Source organism: Tenrec ecaudatus, chromosome 7 (assembly GCF_050624435.1).
Source record: "Tenrec ecaudatus isolate mTenEca1 chromosome 7, mTenEca1.hap1, whole genome shotgun sequence".
Taxonomy (NCBI): domain Eukaryota; kingdom Metazoa; phylum Chordata; class Mammalia; order Afrosoricida; family Tenrecidae; genus Tenrec; species Tenrec ecaudatus.
In genome coordinates, this window is record NC_134536.1 from 32,914,378 (window position 1) to 32,935,995 (window position 21,618).

At 44.4% G+C, this 21,618-nt stretch overlaps 1 protein-coding gene across 2 annotated transcripts in view; it reads right to left on the reverse strand.

Moving 5' to 3' along the window:
* The window catches only part of PDE7B (phosphodiesterase 7B), a 349,734-nt gene that overhangs the window by 27,229 nt on the left and 300,887 nt on the right, over nt 1–21,618 (reverse strand). For both annotated transcript variants that reach the window (XM_075554498.1, XM_075554497.1), the window contains 5 exons: nt 16,040–16,191; nt 13,189–13,252; nt 10,021–10,116; nt 6,686–6,786; nt 5,202–5,333 (listed from right to left, as the gene is read on the reverse strand). In XM_075554498.1, the coding sequence (XP_075410613.1) occupies nt 5,202–5,333; nt 6,686–6,786; nt 10,021–10,116; nt 13,189–13,252; nt 16,040–16,191 (545 nt within the window). The remainder of the gene's footprint in view (nt 1–5,201; nt 5,334–6,685; nt 6,787–10,020; nt 10,117–13,188; nt 13,253–16,039; nt 16,192–21,618) is intronic.

Below are 21,618 nucleotides of genomic sequence, written 5' to 3' on the forward strand. Positions count from 1 at the left end.
TCTCACCAAGGCTTGTGGGTTTGGATCGCCAGCCTTTTGGTTAGCAGAAGTAGGCTTACCTCACAGCACTGCCAGGCTCTCTAATGACCACTCACTCACCGACTCCCTCCCTCCCTCTCTCTTTCCTTCCTCCCTGCCATTGAGTTGATGCCAACTCACAGCAATGCTAAAAGATGGAGTAGAACTGCCCCTGTGGATTTCCAAGACTGTAACCCTTCCTGGGAATAGAAAGTCTCATCTTTCTCATGCTGATGGTTAGTAGCAATGGTTATTAGAAAGAGAGTGAGTATACTTTAACTTATTGGTCTCCCTCCCCTAAGTGTTGGGGCCACTGTATGGTCAGATCCTACCTGCCAAACCCACTGTTGCTAACATTCCTGATCCCTCAGTTCTGTTCAGGGTCTGTCTTGCTGCATGGATCTGGTCCATCCATCCATCCATCCATCATCCATCCATCCATCCACCCATCCATCCATCCATCCATCCATCCATCCATCCATCCATCCACCTACCTACCCGTCCAGTAAACCTTCCATCACCCAATAAATAGCCACTGAATGCAAGTACACTGTTGGTTAGTGAGAATACAGAATGACTGAGATAGGTTCCCAGAAGCTTAGAGTCTAGAGAAGGTCTGGGCATTTAATCAGTCACTAATAATTTAGAGTGATAAATGTTGTTGGAGATGAATATTTATGGGCAAAGTGATACAGGGCTGTGAAATCATGCAGAAGGCCACGTAGGATGGATTTTTGGAGACAAGGAAGACCTCCAAGAAGAAGCTGAGATAGGCCCAAATTAACATCAATAAGATCAGTGAGTCCAAGTGGAGAGTGGGGGAATTCAGAGGCAATTGTGTGAAGAGTTGTATGTGTGAAAGAAACACTTTTGATCCTCCTTCCTGGCTGTAAAAAGAAGATGACCCGCCATGCTCATGGAGATCCGAACACAGGGTGAGATTCTATGCCTTTCGTATTCATTGAAATTCTTGGGCTCTTTTGGAAGGCTGCATCAGTATCACATCTGCCTGCTTTTATGAAGCATCTGCTTGCGCTAAGCAATTTCACGTGATGCCAGCCAAGCTGGTTAGGCTCTCAAACTGCCTACTGTTTTAAGAACCATCTTCATCTTAAAGTTGAAAGAGTTCACTCTTGTAGCAACAAAAATCTAATGGAATTTTAATTGGGGAAAGACAAAACCTTGAAGCGGAACTTTATTGCCCTTTTGGTCTGAATTATCAGGTATTATCCACCCTAAGAACAAAACAACCCTCTTGCTCCTGAATAACAACAGATCTGGCATTGAATAAACCATGAACACGGGGTTTCAAAGTAAATCAAGATTCTATTTGTCAAAGACAATCTGACAGAGCAGAGTTGCTATAGACAAGGAAGCTTTAAATTGTTTTAATTTCCACCCCCCCATGCCCGCCCCCCTTCCCCCATTTCTTGGTCACTTACTTTGATGAAACTACTTGGAATGATGTTGATAAACTAAGCCTAGTATACAATAGGAATCAGAGTTAATGACACCTTTTCAACACAGAGGAAATCGGAAGAAAAACACCACCAGGAACAGAGTCTGTGTTTTCTTTTTAAATTGCTCATGAAACAGAGAAGCAAAACTGTTGGGAAATCCTGAAGTCTGCCGCCGGGTTCCTGCCTAACCAGCCAAGTGGTGTCCTTGGTAATGTTACATCAGTCCCCGTCCAGAATGTCCGGGGGGAACGGGAGGTCCTTGAGCTCGACACAGACCTTGACCCTTAAAGAAACCATGGCACCGCCTTGTGTGTTGTCTTTTGGAAGACAACTTTCCTTTGTTTAGAAGGAGTCCTGGTGGATATGCGTGGAGGTGCTCTGCTTAGCAGTTCGGATCCACATGGGACAAAGGTGAGGCTTTCTGCTCCCACCACTGTTTGCAGCCTTGGAAGCCCCGGGGGCAGTTCCACTCTGTTCTGCAGGCTCACAAGGAGTCAGAATCCACTTGATGGCAGTAGGTTTGGGCTCCCCCTTTTTTTTATCTGTGTCTTCCCCAGACACCAGTTCTAAGATAGTGACACCAATTGAAGTCGCTTGGGCAGGGTGGCGTTCTCATCAGGGCCAGGGGTATGTGGCTCCTGTTAACCATGCCACACCGAACAGCAAGGACCTTAGGAAACCCAGCATCACATTGAAGACTTCCATTTATAATTTCCACCATCCCCATCCAAAACACTTTTCCTACTGAAGCAATTGCGAGGTGATCCATCCTCTCTGCAGACAGACGCTTGTAGGGGGAGAGAAACGTTTCTCTTGGTTCTGAGAACTATATGTTGACATTTCAGAATCATTAAGGAAAAAAAAAAAGCTAAAAATGCTGACCTCCAAAAGCTAAAAATGTGGTATGCAACTAAGAAAAATGATACATTTCTTGCAAGATATCATAGAATGTATGCGAGATAACATAGACTGTAGAGTATGTTTCATGGAGCAATATTTTATAAATTGTTTTATCTGTATAAATTGCTTGCTTTGTCATTAGTTGACAAGTCACTGATCTCTATACAAAGGAAATTTATTTTATTTGAAATCTAACTGAGGGTTATCCTTTTTCAGTTTTAGTAACCAATATCACATCTGACTTAAAGCTTCTTTTGCTTACTTGATAAGTGTGTGTGTGTGCGTGTGTTTGTGTGTGTGTGTGCGTGTGTTTGTGTGTGTGTGTGTGCGTGTGCGCGTGTGTTTGGTGTTGGCCGGTGGAAGAAAGTGAAAATTCTTGGCTCTGACTCCTCCGTGTTCCTTTCCTTCCCATTCTACCCCCAGATGCCTGGACAGCGTCCACTCTGATGGACAGCGTCCACTCTGATGGACAGCGTCCGGTCTGATGGACAGAGTCCGCTCTGATGGACAGCGTCCGGTCTGATGGACAGAGTCCACTCTGATGGACAGCGTCCGGTCTGATGGACAGAGTCCACTCTGATGGACAGCGTCCGGTCTGATGGACAGAGTCCGCTCTGATGGACAGCGTCCGGTCTGATGGACAGAGTCCGCTCTGATGGACAGCGTCCGGTCTGATGGACAGAGTCCACTCTGACGGACAGCGTCCGGTCTGATGGACAGAGTCCACTCTGATGGACAGCGTCCGGTCTGATGGACAGTGTCCACTCTGATGGACAGCGTCCGGTCTGATGGACAGCGTCCACTCTGATGGACAGCGTCCGGTCTGATGGAGAGGTGGGCGTGCCTTCGATGGCTCTTTTTGAACTTGATTGGCAGTCCAACCCGTTCACAGACCATGGGTGGGAGCTTTCTGACCAGGCCTTCACTCGAGCTGCTCCGCACTTGCTTTCTCTCAGGGCAAAAGCACAGGCTGGGCGCTACGCAATCATCTTATTCATGACAACGGGAAGAGCACAGCTAACACGAGCAAGGGAGAGGAAGCGGTCTTCTCTTTTATCTTAGTGTTGTCAGTCTGAATTGCACCCAAGTCACGCACAGGGTGCTCATGAAGCCACCTATGCCCGGCCCATTCTTTCTACTGCATGTATGTTTACTGTGTGCATGTATGAATGTGTTTTGAATTTATATGCTTGTTTTTTTTCTTCGCTCAATACTATGAATCTTCACAGTTCCTGAATCTATCGAATGACCTTTTCTTAAAAATAAATGTGCACAGGCAGTTCTGAAAGCCCACTCAGCCAACAGTCCCGTGGTGGGCTTGCAGGTTACATTTCCAGTGATTTTTAAACCTCATGTGCTGTGAGTGGTCTTCCTCGGTTTAGGTATTATGCAGAGTGATTAAAAAAATCTTCCTTGAAATGCACAACCTACACGGTTATGCCACTTTCTCATCTACCAGTTAATGCACAGTGAAGACTGTCTGACCCAGCCCCCTCCCTGGCTCACTGATCCTCCTGGTTTACCAAAACAAGCGCCCCTGGTCTCAGTCTCTGTGAGCTCAGAACACACAGCTCAGAGCAGGGGTATGGGTGTCAGGACTCTGCGGAACTCAATGCCACAAGGATGTCCCGTTTTCAGTTCTTCTGAGATAATAACGGGAAATGGATGTCAACTCCCAAAGCACTAGCTCCCCCCGCGCCCCACTGTCCCTAATGCTCTCCTTTTATCTGTCACCACATGCCACTCACATTTCAAGGTCCAGCCCTCTCCCAGGAGGCTTTGTTCCAGAAACCATCCTTGGAATCCATTTCTTGTCTTTTCTGACCTTCGTTATGTTTTGGTCATAGCTCTCTTGTTTTGTGTGATTACTGATGTCGATCTCATTTTAAGTCACCTGGGTGTACTGGTCAGATCTTCCTCCCTAGAACAGGAGGACCTGCAGGAGGGACCCCCTCAACTGCAGAAGCTTATACAATGAAGCTTTTTGATTAGGATCCATCAGGAGGTTTCCAGCACGAACTTGCCTCAGAAGACCCACTGCAGGTGCTTTCGGTGACTCCCTCAGAAGGAGTGAAGGCACTCTGAGGGCACAGTGGCTAAGCAATTGTCTGTTCACAGAAGGCTGGTGGCTGGAGAAATATGTGGCAGTCTGCTTCAGGAAAGGTTTAGTTTTGGAAACTCTGTGGGGTGTTTCTATTCTGTCCTATGAGGCTGGTATGAATTGAAGTGGATTCAACCACAGTGGACTTCACATTGAATAATTTTGTACTAAATGAGCTTGCTAATGAGACCCCAAGTTTTTAAAGAACCACGTTGAAAATTCCAAGACTCATTCATTTATGAAATAGGGTTGGACGCTGGCAACTCCCCTGTAGATAAGAATTCTTCAGGCCCATCTACTCATACAGCTGTGTTATAACCACAAAGTGCACCTGGTGATTTGGTAATCTGACTAACTCAAGGGCAAATACAGCTCAGCAATGGCCTCAAGGGCATGCCTGAATCAAGATGGTACCTGGCAAAGATCATCTATAGAGATCCCATAAGGGCTGGCATAGGGTGGTCATTATATATGGATAGTCCACGGAGCCTGAGGAATTGTCAGACCCTGAGAGAGTTGGGTCAGGGTTCCTGTTTGACTTAGGGAATTTCAAACCCACTCTGGAGAAAACAGAATCCCCAGGGTATCCCTATAAACCAGCTTGATCTCCTTTGGGGTCCCCATCAGAGGCTAAACCGGAAGGAAGTCCAAGTCCAAGGGCAAGTTCAAGCATCAGGTCCAAGGTCACTTACTCTGCCTGGCTTTGTGTTGGGCTTCCTTACCTGATACAGGCTGGCAAGGTGGTGGTTAGTTTTGATCAAAAATGGCTGGTTCACTCCAGGGTGGTCAACGTCATGTGCTGCTGCTGCTAGCAGTCCCAGCATGATGTCCAGGGGTGTGAGGAAGCTGGCAAGCTGTTAAACAATCAGAAGGAGAGATTGGTTGGTGCATTTCCATGACTAGGTGCACGTTGGTTTAGGCTAAATCAAAGCAAATGAATCATCTTGGCCCACCAGCCAGCCAGTCAGCCTTTTGCCCTTTGAGACATTCAATAGGGTGATAGTCAGGAATGACAAGAACAAGAAGAGACGATGTGGCCAGGACAGCCAATTCAAGTGGTATGTTCATCCAAGCGTCCTCCTCTCCCCACTGCCATTGTTTGTTTTGTTGATATAATGGCACTGTTTGTTGGTCACACAACCATGTGGCTCACAGGGAGAAGCCAGAGTTGACAGTCAGTCTCTTGCTCCCAGAAAAAGTTGCAAAGAAAGGGAAAAGTTGAAGCCAGTGTGTTGAGCTCATTCACTCTGACTCACAGGACAGAGGAGATCTGCCCTCTCGGGTTTGCAAGGCTGTGATTGTTAGAGAAGCAGACTGCCACATCTCTCTTCCGTGGAGTGCATGGTGGGTTAAAGATCTACGGACCTTTTGGTTAGCAGTTGTGTGCTTAACCACTGAACCCCGATGGCTCCTTCAGTGATGGCTACCTTTAAAACAATTCACTTTCACATTTCAAGGGTCCCACAAATCATTGCCAGATCAGAGTGGACTAAATTGCAAAACCTGCTTAGCTCTTTAATGTGTAATTAATAGCTGGGTGGGGGGTATGTGAGAATCTGTGATTTTGGTTGTTGTTGTTGGCTAGGAAAACAGAAATCTCGTATTAATTTAAAAACATGACTGTGTGATATAATACAATGTTCTGATGACTTACAGATGTTAAAGTGTCATGGGGATATTTGAACAGGAATGAAGCATCTACCTTCAAAATCACGGTCAATGGAAGGATCAAATGTGAAAATAAACACATGTTCTGTCCCTAGGATGCTTGTCTGGCCCCTGTGTACTTAGAGGTAGATGTTAGAATTTTTGGAGCTAAACATCTTGGATCAGAAGTTGTGCAGTAAATTTCACTTTGGGTCAGCAGTTCCAGCCCACCAGCTGTTCTGTGAACATACTGGTTCTTGAAGGCATTTGAGATGTGGATTGCCACAGAACAAAAGAACAGGTTCTTTTTATCCTAATGCAGTCTTAAAAAAAATGAAAAAAATATGGAAGAAACCCTTAGAAGATTCCCATCCGCTTTCGTGAACATGATCAACATGCTGGAACTGATACGAAAGTTTAATTGAAATAACTCGCATTCAGCTGGTGAATGACCCAAAATAATGTTCCTCTGATGCGATGCGTGATTTGGGAGGCCAGCAAACAGGTTTCATCTTTGGCATTCCCAAGTGGTCCAGGAGGCAGTGGGGCCTTGCCTTACCTTCGGCTCCTTCAGGTAGCAGTGCATGGCCTGGGTGACGTCAGCTGCGTGAACGGCATTGTGATACGGGTTGTGGCTGTGGTAATCTTCCTGGACCATGACTAGGAGGGAAACAGATAACTCAATCAATTAAAGCAAAACAAAACCATGAAGAGCTTACTAATGCAGGTTTATTGGGGGTGTTTTTTTGTTAAAACAACCACCTCCACCACCACCAAAACAGCTCTTCCTAAATATATGGCCTGGAGGCCCTTTAAAAGAACTCCAAGGTTGGTGGTTCTACTGGGCTGTTTTTAGGCAAGAGGGAGGCGGGCAGAGCAGAAGGGAGACGGACGAGAGGATTTGTGAGGCCCGTGGGATTCCTCATCCCTTTCATAAATTACCCCTTCTGGCATTCATGAAGGCTTGCATTCAGAGGAAAAATAAATACATAGAAAAAGAAGAACTTTATTTCACAGCATAGGTTAATTATTGAAGCTTGCTGCCATTTATGAATGATATGCCATAAATAAGGGTTCCTTTCAATGAGCCCCAGATGCATCAGTCTACAGACATTCAAGGGTGGTTTAACAAATCCTGGGTTTGATTAGCTTTGGATGAACAAATTCTGATTGAATTAAATCTGGGGCTTCTCCAGGCAGGAATTCAAAGCACTGAATTTCTGGGGAATTTTTGGATTATTTCTCCCATATTCAGGTGAAGCTGCCATCTTTCTTATATTTTTAATATACTGCAAGGCAAGGAAAGAATGCTCTTGGAACCAAGTGGAGACACAGGAAGGCCGCTGGGTTTGCTCCTTACAGAAGCGACTAGTCACAGAGACAGGGCGGAGGTGGTGATGGGGTCAGTGTATTAGAATGTCAAGTGTGTTCAGATCTAGAATTGGTACCGTAATAGCTCAGCCCAGGCTGTGGAGTTGGCTTTGGATTCTGATACTAACTTTGTTGGCCAAATATTTGTTGGGTGGATACACACGTGTCCAAATTATTTGTGTTCTCCCTCTTTGCCAGTTGCTGTTGGGCACCCCTGATTCAAGGTGACCCCACAAGAGTCAGAGCAGAACTGTGTTCCACAGGACTTTCAATGGTTGATATTTCTGAAGTAGATCACCTTCCTTCCAAAGTCCCCGGGGGTGACCTCAAACTCCTAATGTACTGGTTAACAGCCTAGTGAAGTAGTAATCATTCCCCTCTCTCTTTCGACAAATCAGAACTAGTTCCATTTGGGTCTATCATTCCGTTCAGGCTACATAAATTAGCCTAAGGCTACTTGTGTCTCTGGAAACAGGTGTACTTTAAACTATTTCTGTGTTTGTTTTTCCCCCTCTGTTGTTTTATTCACCAGGTTTCTTTTGCAGTTATTTTTTTAATCCTGGCTTTATCACTTATCATTGTTGGCACACCCGATTAGATGGGGATAAGAATCGTTTGAAATCATGATCGACTGAAGGATTAAATGTGAAAATCTCTGGAAATCCTTCGAGGAGTCCCAGTATTTGTAAACTCCCTGTAAACCTGCTGTCTTCATCGCTGTTGTTGTCCTCAGGATGGAGTTAAGTGAAATTACAAAGTCAAAGCACAGCCATGTGGCAAACAGAAGCCAAAAATATGCTAAGTGGCAAAGAGAAGCCATTTGGTACTTACAAATGTGCCCCGAACCATTCCCTGTATATGAATAAGAATCAAAGCAGAATCAGTGCTGCCATTTGATCCAGAGTGATGGGGGAGTAGGGTAGAAAGCTGCAGCTTCCACCTCAGGCAGACCTGAGATATAATTGAGTCTTTGTCACCTATTAGCTATTAGCTGTGTGACCTTGGACATGTTTTGAAACCTTTTAAATGTGGGCCCAATGATGATAAAATGCCCTGAAGGGTTGTTGAAACAGCTAGAAATAAATAAACCAGATCAAACCAAACCCAACCCAACCCAACCCAACCTCAAACCATACTATTTAAAATAAGAGTTTATTGAAGCTTTTCAGCAACCCATGTCCAGATGAAAAGTTATCTGAGGCATATCCTGTTGGGGTTTTGCTAATATGGGTCTTGTTATATGCTCTCTCTCAGCTTTCTAAAAAAATTATCATTTTATTGGGGGCTTTTACAGCTTAAAATAAAAAAAAATCATTTTATTGGGGGCTCATACAACTCTGATCACAATCCATAATACATCAATTGTATAAACCACACTTGTACATTCGTTACCCTCATCATTCTCAAGACATTTGCTCTCCATATAAGCCCCTGGCATAAGTTCATTTTTCCCCTTCCCACCCTGCTCTCCCCTACCTCATGAACCCTTGATAATTTATAAATTATTATTTTGTCATATCATACATTGTCCGACATCTCCCTTCACCCATTTTTCTGTTGTCCGTCCCCCGGGGAGGAGGTTATATGCAGATCCCTGTAATTGGTTCCCCCTTTCTACCCCACCCTCCCTCCACTCTCCCGGTATCACCACTCTCACCACTGGTCCTGAAGGGATCATCTGTCCTGGATTCCCTGTGTTTCCCGTTCCTATCAAAACCAGTGTACATCCTCTGGTCTAGCCAGATTTGAAAGGTAGAATTGGGATCATGATGAGGGGGCGCAAGGGAGGAGGAAGCCTTTAGGAACTAGAAGAAAGTTGCATGTTTCATTGTTGCTACACTGCATCCCGACCGGCTCGTCTCCTCCCTGTGACACTTCTATAAGGGGATGTCCAGTTGCCTACAGACGGGCTTTGGGTCTCCACTCCCCTCATTCACAATGATATGATTTTTTGTTCTTTGATGCCTGATATCTGATCCCTTCGACACCTCATGATCACACAGGCTGGTGTGTTTCTTCCATGTGTGCTGCTTCCGAGCTAGATGGCCACTGGTTTACCCTCAAGCCTTTTAGATCCCAGACGCTGTATCTTTTGATAGCTGGGCACCATCAGCTTTCTTCACCACATTTGCTTATGCACCCATTTGTCTTCAGTGATCTTACAGTTCTTATAACAATCCATACATCAATTGTACCAAGCTTGTTTGTACATATGCTGCCATCATCATTTTCTAAACATTTGCTTTCTGTTTGAGCGCTTGGTTTCAGCTCCTCTTTCCCCCTTGTTACATGCTCTTGATGACTTCCTTCTATACAGCCTTCCTCCGTTGTAAGTAATTAACCAGTTCCCCCTTAATGATTTAAGATGGGAAAGCTGTATTTTAAAATGAAGATGAGATAGTTTTAGATTAATTTGAGGTTTTCATCCATCTCGCTATGATTCCTGCTCCCTGTACATGACACAGTACTATGGACTGCCAGGATTTCTGGGGGGAAGGTAAGGATTTGAAAGAAAGAACTTACCTAAAAACCTGTGTAAGGTCACCATGTCTAACTTGAAGTGGTGAATGAGCCCATGGGTGTTGAAGAGGTGGCACAGCAGTGTTACCAAGCTGTTTCCTAGAAGACAACAGGCACCAGCATGAGCTCGTTTCCATCACCAGGAACACATCAAGACTGGCACTAAGATCAAAGTTTCTGTAGTGAAGCTTCTAGGCTTCAAGCATTCCCCACTCTGAGTGTGAAGTTACTCAACTATGTATGATGCTAGCACTCTGATTTGGTCCTAGGCATTCTCCTTTTGTATGTGTGACATCGATTCAGACATTCTGATTTGTATAACTCCCCTCCAGTTTCCTGATCTGTAAATTGGGGTCAGATACAAAGAGGTCCCCTGGGTGGTACAAACAGGGAAATGCTTGACTGCTAACAGAAAGATTGGTCATTCGAACCCATCCTGAAGAGGGACAGAGATTCGGCCCCTGGAGGCAGGTGTTGACATGGTTAGGTTCCAAAGACCAGGTCATTGTGTGGAATTGGCTGATGACCACATCAGATCACCGAGTTGCCAGTGACAGCATCATTATATAACTGTCAAACCACTGAGAATCACGGCCTAGACTTGTACAAAGATCAGTCATCTTGAGAGCTGTAACCGTCCCTGTCAGAACTTTGGCGCTATTTCCATGCATATTCGTATACTACGTGTAACGTTAACAGTAACTTGAAATGTTTCTCCAGTACCTTTGTTTCTTACATTTATAGTGGTTTTGCAAGCCACCATGTGCCTAAAATGCAGAGCCCATTCTTCCTATGAAGTACTGTGCATGTGGAGAATTGACCCTAAGACACCTTATAATCAAGCCTACAGAACTGCAAACGGATGCAGTGGCAAGCTGTGAGCATTTCAAAAAAGGCTGTTATTTAAGAATAATGACTTTTGAATGGACAAAGCACTGGGAAATTTATGAGGACTTGGGAATGAGCTACAAAGATGTCTCACTTTTGTCTTCAATGGAGAACTAGGTGCTGATTAAATACATTCCTCCAGATCCCGAGTCTATGGGTCTCTGCAGTTTTCACTGTCTTGCTTTATTTCACAACTCTCTCAATTGCAGGAAACTGTCAACATTCCTCGTGATTTTTACCCGTATACATGTAAACAAATCTAGTCAGGTGAAAATACAAGTGATTTCCACAGTCTGTGTTTTGCAGTTACTTGTAAATTCATTTCAGAATTTCTTACTGCTTATATGAGTTCCTTGAATTCTCCCTTGAACCAGCTGTAACAGCTTACTGGATCTCTCAGCAGCTGAGTTAAGTAAATATCTTTGACACATGTTCATCTATATATGTATAAGAGCCACGATCATACCACCTTTTCAGAAATATCACTAAACAGTTCTATTGGTTAAGAGTGAATTTCATTTACCAGGCGAATTGAGTAACGTGAAAGGCAAGATGGTGAAATCCATCCCTGCTGGCGCACGTGGCTTTCCACAGGGTGGAACCGTGATTTGGGTATTAGGCTGGCATCTCTCTCTAGTGCACATTGCCAGTTAAAGAGGAGAATGGTGGGAACCACCTGTGTGGGAAACTGAGAACTCGGAAGAGACGGTATAAGGGTACATTTCCATGCTCATAATTAAGAGTCTAGGAGGCAGACTCTGGTAGAGGAAGGCCTTCACGCTCACGAGTTGGAGATGAGTCCTGGTCTCATTCTGCTAACTGAAAGTTATTACCCACAATGTTCCCCGTAATAACGCCAGTCTTACAAGCTTCTTACAAGCTCCTGGTTGCTTACTATATGCTTGAAGGTTGTCCGTTCAGACCCTCTAGAACCCGCCCATCTCGCTACTGAAGTGCCTTCCTGTCACATGTATGCCCCGAGCACATCCCCTGCCTGCTACGTGTGTGTGTGTGACAGGCTTGCATGCCCCAAGACTACAGAAACCTGTGAGAGAATACGCTCGCCCACTCTCTGCTCCCAGACTCCACGGAAGAGGTGAGCACTTGCATGTCTGGTCTGTTGTCTCTTTAGTTTTCCCGTAGGGTCCCTCCTTAGGACCCTATCAGTGGTGGTCCCCCCCACATCTGTAATGACTAAAAGCACAAATCCGGTGGATTGTGGGGCAGAAAAAGGTCAGTAAATGTGATAGCTTACATCGGCTTCATAAGCTTATCAGCATTTGTTCTATGGGCAGATCACATATAATAAGAACACTGTTTTCTTAAGGAAAGCCTTGGCAGATAGAAAATTTGCAAAAGAGAAACTTGTCCAAATGTCGACTTTGCCCTTCCCCTACAGCCTAAGCTGCTGCACTCCCTCTTCCACGGTCGTTAGCATCTCACAGTGCCAAAGGCAGCTGAATAATAGTTACAACGGGGCTGACTCAGCCACCAACACCTTGCCCTGCAAGAGTCAGGCCTGGTCAGATGGACTTTTTGTGCGCCTACTTTTCTGTTCTTTTTTAAAAAAATCTTCTTCCTTTTATTGGGGGCTCTTACAGCTCTTATCATAAGCCATACATTCCTCCAGTATGTCAAGTACATTTGCACATCTGCCGTCATCATCATTTTCAAAGCATTCTCTTTCCACTTGAGCCCATGATATGAGCTCCCCCTTTCTTCCCCCTCCCTCCCCTGCCTACCGTCAGTGTGCCTACTTTTCATTGACTAACAATGAACTTCCTACTCTTGAATGTAGCCCAAGCATTCTACAAGGGAAGAACCCAATTTGTGGTTCTTAAATTTCTTTGGGATCATCAAGGTCAGAAGGAAACTGCCTAAAATTCTTTTTCTTCAGCATTGTTCAGGGCAAGTTTACAGAGCACCTCCGTTCCCCATTCAGCCATGCAAACACAGACTGTTCTGTGGGGCTGGTTGCTATCCCCACAATGTATCTGCACCCTCCTCATTTCTACCTTGGGCTCCCCATTTCCAGTCACCCAGCTTTCTGCCCCTCCCTGCCTTGTTAGGGTTGCCTGGTGCCGCCAGCAGCTAAGGCCAAGTTCAATCTTGAGTCTTCGCCAGACTAGAATTTCCCTTGTGCTGTCCTTCTTGAGTTGACATCAGTCTTGGGAAGGAGGAGCAAGAAGGAAGAAAGAGTAACACACAGACATTTTGCGCATACATTTTGTTTTTCACGAAATGAAGCCTACTTTAGGGAAAGAATTCTTCTGAGTGACTTACCATTTGTCAAGCGATCAAACAAGAATATGTCGAAATCCCACATTCCCACTTTGGAGAGCATGTGCTGGAAAAGTAAACAGACAAGAGCATTCGGATGAATCCTATCAGAGGGGCAGACGTTGACTCTGAGACAGAAGGAACTTGACAGTCAAAAAGCTGACGATGCTAACTTGCTACTCTATGGGCTACAGGCGATGGCAAAGCAAGTCTTTCTCTTCGCTAATAACACGTTTGTAATGGGACGAAGCCTTGAATTAGACGGTCTGCTCTGAGGTCGGCCATCTCTTGTACTAACTCTGGGGTCTTGGGCAAGTTCCCAAGACCTTTCCGTATCCCAGGTTTTCAATCTGAAAAAGGTGGCCGATGTCGATATTTTCTACTTGAGAGATTTGCTTTGAGGGTGAAACGAGGTCCCAGGAAGTTCTTGGAACATGGTTGGTATCAGCATGAATATGCCAGGTGTTTTCTAAGTGACAGTCAAATTTCTACCTCACAATCCTATAGACTAAAGGAAGGAGGCTCCCTCTAACTGTTCTATTAAAGGCAAAATAATTGCTGAGCACCTTCATCTCTTTGAGGTGGACCAAATTTATAATTAACTACTGTAACAGGAAACAGAAGCGGGAGCAATATAAAATATCAAGTCATTTAAAGACCTTTCCAATCCAGAAGTATTACTCCACTATAGCCAAACCCATGTGTGTCGAGTCAATTTCAACTCCTAGTGACCCTGCATAAGACTGCTACGCATGTCAGTCTTTATGGGAGCGCATCACCTCACCTTTCTCCCATGGAGCAGCTGGTGGGTTTGAAGTGCTGACCTTGCAATTAGCAGTTAAATGCTTATTGGACAGGCACTGGGGCTCCTCGGTTAGACGTAAAGGTCTAGATAATGATTCTAACCAATGATAGTTCCTGCAACCGCACCTTCCTTTCTTCCCATAGTCACGGACTCAAGAAAAGATCACCTCACTCTCCTTTCCCTACCCTTGACCTGGTTCCCTATGTCCTACAAGACTATCCCGAGCCCTTGGGCGTGGCACAGAAAGCCCTTCACTTTGTGTGAGAATGAGGGACAGCGGTTACCTTTGATGTTGAGCATTTTCCCTAAGCCAAACAATCCACGGCTCTCTCGGGGCCCTTCTGGGGGAAAGGGAGCCTAGTCTTGCTTCTCTCTAAACATCCATCCAATCTCAGGCCTTGGCCTTGTCAGAAGGAACGGCTTATGTGTTTTCCCTTCCTTTCGTAAATCTGGTGCTGTGAATGAGTACTTTCTAATAATCTGCTACTCATTTCTTAATAAAAAACACTAAAAATGCACTGCCATCAAGTCGTTTCTGACTGGCAATGACCCTGTAGGGGCAGGGTAGAACTGCCCTGTGGTTTCCAAGACTTTAAATCTTTAGCAGAGTAGAAAGCCTCATCTCTCTCCTGAGGAGTGGGCAGTGGTTTCAAACTGCTGACCTTGCGGTTAGAAACCCAAGGCAAAACTCACTGTGTCACCATGGCTCCCATTTCTCCATAGTATGTGTTAATATGTTTATCACCATATATGGGGAAGCCCTGGCGGCACAGTGGTTCCGTGTTTGGTCACAGTTAGAAGCCATCAGCTGTTTAGCTCAGCAGGAGCAAGACAGGCTTTCTGCTCCCATTAATCGCTGAAGTCTCTGAAACCCACAGGAGCAGTTCTGCTCTGTCCTATAGGATCACGACAAGTCAGAATGGACTTCGGCGGCAGCGAGTTTGGTATTTTTGGTTTGGGATCATAGTTAAGAGTCCCTTGGTGGTGCAGATGGTTAAGCATTTGGCTGCTAACTCAACTCTTGCAGTTTGAAAACACTGGTGGTTTTGGAAGAACAGCCTTTGGGGTGAAAACAACTGTGGAACATTGTTTTACTCGGAAACCCTTGGGCATTATGAGTCAGACTGGATTCAGTGGCAGCTGGCTGTGTTGGTTTTTATGGTAGTGGATATTTCTTCTTCGATAACATGTGGCTATAAGACAGGAACTTTGACTTCTGTTAAAACGGAGGTAGTTTATCCCTGAAATTGAAACTGCTTAGTCGTTTGGGTTAGAGAGTGCACGGACACTTCTTTTAGACCAGTGGTTCTCAACCTTCCTAACGCCGAGACCCTTTAATACAGTTCCTCATGTGGTGGTGCGCCCCCAATCATAAAATTATTTTCATTCTACTTCATCACTGTAATTTTGCTACTGTTATGAATCAGGCGACCCCTGTGAAAGGGTCATTCGAACCCTAAAGGGGTCTCGACCCACAGGTTGAGAACCACTGTTCTAGATGGGCACCCATTAGTTTCCACTCTCATCCAGACTGATGCTTTGCACAAACAATTGTAATATTAACAAAATTTATTTTAATGCATTGAAAGTGGTGAAAAGGATGCTGGGCTGTCCCAATAACCCAAAGTGGAACCGGTGCTGATTGCCGGGTGCCTGTCAGCACTCTCAGTTCCCTGAGAGAATTCAGTGACTTGGGACCCTTTCATTGCGCTCTCATTGGTGACCCAGCGGTCCAGCAGAGCACAACTCTACACAGTCTACACACCTGCTTCGCGCATTTGAAAATGAGAACAGGTAGCGTGTGAGGCTCGAGTATGTTAAGCAGGTATATATGCTTTACCGCTTTGTATCCTCGTCTCCACCCTCGGGGGTGGGTATTTTTACTAACTTCATTTTATATTGTGAGGTAGGCATTCACATTCATTGCATAACTAGCCAGAGTCACAGAACTCCTCTGTGGCAGGAGGGAACTGCACACCCAGGTGCTTGGGGCTCCACAGCTTGGGCGATCTCTTGCTGTGCGGGGAGACAAAGGTGTAACCAGCTTACCCTGGCTTGCCCCAGGTAGTCTTCATCCAGCAGGTGGAGAGGGGCTTGCGGTACAATCCCACGAAGCAGCCTCGATGCATGGAAATATCTCTGGAAGCTTAACAGTCTTTTCACCTTTTTCTTGGTGCCAATTTCCCCCGAGTGTGTTGTATCTGTGGAAAGTGACACAATTCAGAAGTTTATGTATGTAAAAAAAAATCAGCCTTATTTTCCTCTCTAGAAAAGTAGATCACAAAGGAGAAAAATTGAAACAGAGTTCTCTGCGTTCTTAGTCTATTACATACAACTGAAATTCTTCTAGAACAAAAATGCTGTATCTCACACCTTAGGTTTATTAAAATCTTCATTTTTGAACATAATTTTGGAAGGCATAAAATATATGAATTAAAATTTTCACTCCCTTGTTAATTATGTTGGTATTACATGATGGAATGCCCCCAAAGCGTTGCTTACAATCATAGAAAACTTTATTACACAAAAATGCCAAGATATTTTATGGGATAAAAATACCTATATACATCATTAAACAAAAATGCCTATACATTTTATTAAAGAATAGTATCTATATACTTTATTAAACAGAAAGACTTGTCTATTTGAGCATGTGGTGCATCCAGTACTCTGATCCTTTCCCAAAGCATTCTATCCTCTTCGGTTTCTCCCAGCTCACAACACCGGTCTGGGACCCTCAACCCTCAAATCAGGGTCCATTTAAATGTTCTCTGAACTTGGGAACATTTGGGATCTGGAGTCAATTTAACAGTCCAGTAGGAAAATAAACAGCTCATATATAAAGTCATTTTGGCTTATTCCATGCGTTTTCTCATCTCTCATTCTCCCTCTCTGGGACTGAGTATCACAGTGGAGACCAGAAGCAGAGACACTGGGCGGGAGCCACCTTCACCCTGTGGCACTCCCCGGGTCAGGGATGCCCATCAGTTCATGACTTCATTTGCATGATGCACATAAGGCCATCACTGAGAGCAAGCAAAAGCCAAAGGGGCAAGATGGGACTCGGGGAGGATGAAGTAAGGTTTCCCTAGATGTTCTCACAGGACAGCCCCCGCTATCCTCAAAACCGAGCTGATACATTGGCTTGTCTCCACACTGCAGCTTTCCATTTTATCGAAACCTTCATAACAAGCCTCCATAATCCTCCTGCGTCCTTTGAGAAAATCAAAATCACCTTGGGAATCCCTCAAACAGTTGCTGGAACCTTCTGAGGTAACATCTCTTGCTTGAATTCAATGTTGATGTCTTCCCAACATGCCTGAAAAGGCCCGACCCATCTAAACATTGTGGCCTGGGTAGGGCAGCGTTGCTGTGAACTTGTTGCTAAGCTTCAGTGATGTGGGATGATGCCCACTTGAGTTTTGTTAGCATTTTTAGATTAGCCCCATTCCCAAAATTGTTGTTTTCTCCCATGGAAACAAAAAAATACCAGTATTTAAGGCACCTGAAAGTGTATTACCTGGGAGAAACCTTTTTTTTTTTTTTTTAAATAAACTTAGGCATGTATAAACTAGAACCCCACTGGCAATACTTTTTGAGTTAGCCTCATAGTATAAACATTTCTTACACTTAAAAAAATTTCTGCACACGTTTAAAATGAAATGTTTCATCTGCTACTGTGGGCCAGGGCTCAGACACCTCTAGCTAGTTTGATCAGATCCTTCACGCGAATTAGAAAAGTTGAGACCACACACTATTTCAGGCACGAGGAAGATGGTCCCGAACGTCCTAGGAAGATCAATGGCGAAGAAGTCAATAATATTGCTACGAAAGTGACCTAGGCCCCCATCCCCCTGCCAAAATGGAGCGAGGAATTCCACTTCCTCATGGCACACGCTCTTTCTTATTGGTGGCCATAAAAACGGATCTTGTCAGGAGAGATATTGTAAACTCATGCCACATGCGCTTTTTCAAAACTCGGACTGTTCACATCATGGCTATTTTCCAGATGTAGCTCAAGCACAGTACTGGAGTGTTTGTCAAGGTATGCTTTATCCCAGATGAAATTCGGCGACTCACTCTTGGGTCATATAAGTGACATTTGCTGCCAGTTTTGGACCTGGAGTCAATTTAACAGTCCAGTAGGAAAATAAACAACTCATATAAAAAGTCATTTTGGTTTATTCCATGCGTCTTCTCATCTCTCGTTCTCCCTCTCTGGGACTAAGTATCGCAGTGGAGACCAGAAGCAGAGACACTGGGCGGGATCCACCTTCACCCTGTGGCACTCCCCGGGGCAGGGATGCCCATCAGTGCATGACTTTGTTTGCATGATGCACATAAGGCCATCACCGAGGGCAAGCAAAACCCACTGTTCTCTGGAAATGCCCCCTGACTAAAAGTACTTTTATTTTAAACGAATCTAGATTTCATGTGTGGCAAGAGGCAAGCAGGTGCATGCTGAGATAAGTGGCGGGTAACTGAGAGTGTTTGGGCACACGCCAATACTGAAACACATGGACGTCATTCTAATGGTGGATTCGCACTCATCTGTATCAGTGTAGTGACACCGAGTTGAGAATAAAGCGGCTCCTTCATTTACCAAAATCAATCTTGGAACGAGGAGAAGGAAGGAAAAAGAAAGAAGGGAGGAGCCGCATCCTGTTGCATGTGGGCTCGCCATGGGTCAGCACCGACCGGACTGCACCGGCCAACATAATTGAGGGCAATTATCAGCAAATCAGGCTGAGATTTGGGGCACTTCAACCTTAAAAGGATAGAGAGGAATAGGAGAAAACAAAGGAAACTGAGATGGAAGTCCTATGAGGGAGAAAGAAAACCAAGAGACTATAATTTCCAAGAAGATCCCTGAAGATTGCATCGTAAAGGATAAGGCACGACTGGCAATATCTAATGTTGCTGCGGGGTTAGGTCTGACCAAGGCTGAGAACTGGCTACAGGTGTACACGTTTTTCAAGACAGAGTTCTGTACAGGGTGGCTGCAGCAATGGGTTCAAACAAGAACAATTGTGAGGATGGCACAGGACTGGGCAGTGTTTCCTTGTGTTGTGCATAGGGTTGCTATGGGTCAGGACTGACTCGATAGCCCCTAACATCAATATTAACAACAATATACTTAGAACAAGTACGTTTCACTGCATGTCTAAGAACAACCAGTCCCGGTAACAGTTAGTACATTTACCACTCGATTTTCTTTTCTAAAAATTGTTTCCTCATGAAATGGTATCAGACCACCTTGGTGAAATGGCTGGTGCTAGGGCTGGGGTAGAGAAAGTGTAAGACACACTTTAATAATGTATTATAACAGAAAATAAGGGAGTGAGGGGAACCCTGAAAAGGTGGGGATAATTTATAAACGACACAGGAGACAACTAGAAGAGAAATGCAAGAATTGGTTATGTCATTGACCGAAGTGAAAGTCCACCACTTCACACGAAGTGTAAGGAATTCATAAATAAACAAGGGGAAGCAAAAGATCCCCTTCCGTAGAGTGTCAACCAAACAATGTAGAGAAATAGTAGTTAAGATTTCACTATTTTGTAACTATCATAGTAACAACTGATTCAGGCAAAATTCATCAGTGGATGCTAACATTATTACATGAAAATTTAAGAAAGCAAACAGATAATTATGTAGTGTTAAAGTAATTCCCACAGAGCGTATATTAACTGGGAAGAGAAAAATGGTAGTTTTTCAGTAGTTAACACCAGAGAGGGGCATCATGGAAAATGCAGACACTGGGTACTTGCAGATGCGACACATGCAGAACCCAACGTTGCGTCGGCAGTATTCTGACTCCCCAAAACACACATCGCCTTAATCTCACAAAGGAAAACATCAGAGCAACACAAATGAAAAGATGTACAAAATAACTGGCCCACACTCTGAAATAATATAGATGTCCTGAAAGACAAAGCGAGCTTGAAGTTTCATAATAATACATACCAAATAGATAATTCTGTTTGCATTGTATTTTCTCAATGTAAATTCTAAATGCAGTGTATGATCCTGACCTGGATTCTGGATTAGATATGAAACTAGACCTGGATTCTAGTTTCATAGGCAGCATTGTTAGGATGGATTTTTGGAAAGTTGGATATGAATTTATGGGAGACTATAGTCTACTTATTTTGTGCATCTGATCACTTAATTGTGGCTATGTAAAAGAAGACTTGTGTTCCATGCACAATGATCTGCCTTATGTTTTAAATAAATTCCTGTATTTTAAATGTTTGTAGGATTTTCTCTTTAGAAAATCTATGTGGCTCAGTGTTTGCCAGTATTTACATAATAAAAGCAAATGAAATCACCCCAAGTGACAGGCGGATCAGCATAACGGCAACCCCATAGGACAGGGCAGACCAGCCCCTGTGGCTTTCCCAGACTGTAACTCTTTACAGGAGGAGAAAGCCTCACTGTTCTCCTTTAAGCACAGCAAATTGAAATCACGGATTATTGCAAGTTTTAAAAAATCATTTTATTGGGGGCTCGTACAATTCTTATCACCATCCATACATACGTCCATTGTGTCAAGAATATGTATAAATTTGTTGCCATCATCATTCTCAAAACATTTGCCTTCTACTTGAGCCCTTAATATCTGCTGCTCATTTTCCCCCTCCCTCCCCACTCCCCACTACCTCATGGACCCTTCATCATTCATATATTATTATTATTTTGTCATATGTTACACTGTCTGACATCTCCCCCGGCTCTCTTCTCTGTTGTCCCTCCCCCAGGGAGGAGGCTATACGTAGATTCCTGTAATCAGTCCCCCCTTTCTACCCTACATTCTCTCCATCCTCCAGGCATTGCCACTCTCATCACTGGTCCTGGAGGAGTCATCTGTCCTGGATTCCCTGTGTTTTCATTTGCTATCAGTACCAATGTACATCTTCTGTCTAGCCAGATTTGCCAGGTAGAATTGGGATCATGATAGTGGGGGGGGCAGAGGGGAGGAGGAAGCATTTAAGAACTAGAGGAAAGTTGTATGTTTCATCGTTGCTACCCTGCACCCTGCCTGGTTCAACTCCTCCCCACAACCCCTCAGCAATGGCTAGCATTGAGCTTTGAGTCTCCACTCTGCACTGACCCAAATTTTCAATGATAGAATTTTTTTGTTCCTTGATGCTTGATACCTGATCCCTTCGACAGCTCATGTTTCTTCCATGTGGGCTTTGTTGCTTCTGAGCTAGATGGCCACTTGTTTATCTTCGAGCCTTTAAGAACCCAGACGCTATATCTTTTGATAGCCGGGCACCATTAGCTTTCTTCACCACATTTGCTTTGCACACGTTTGTCTTCAGTGGTTGTGTCAGGAACGTGGGCACCCACTGATATGGTTTTTAGCTCTTTGATGTCTGATAAATGGTCTCTTCTACACCTTGTGGTCAGCCAAGCTGGTGTGCTTCTTCCATGTGGGCTTTGAGGCTTCTCAGCTAGATGGCCTCTTGTTTATCTTCAAGCCTAAAGACTCCAGATGCTATATCTTTTGGTAGCCGGGCACTATCAGCTTTCGTCACCACATTTGCTTATTATTGCAAGTTTTCATTTAGCTTTCTAAGTAGTAGCATACGTTAGGCAGATTCATGGTTAGGATCATGGTA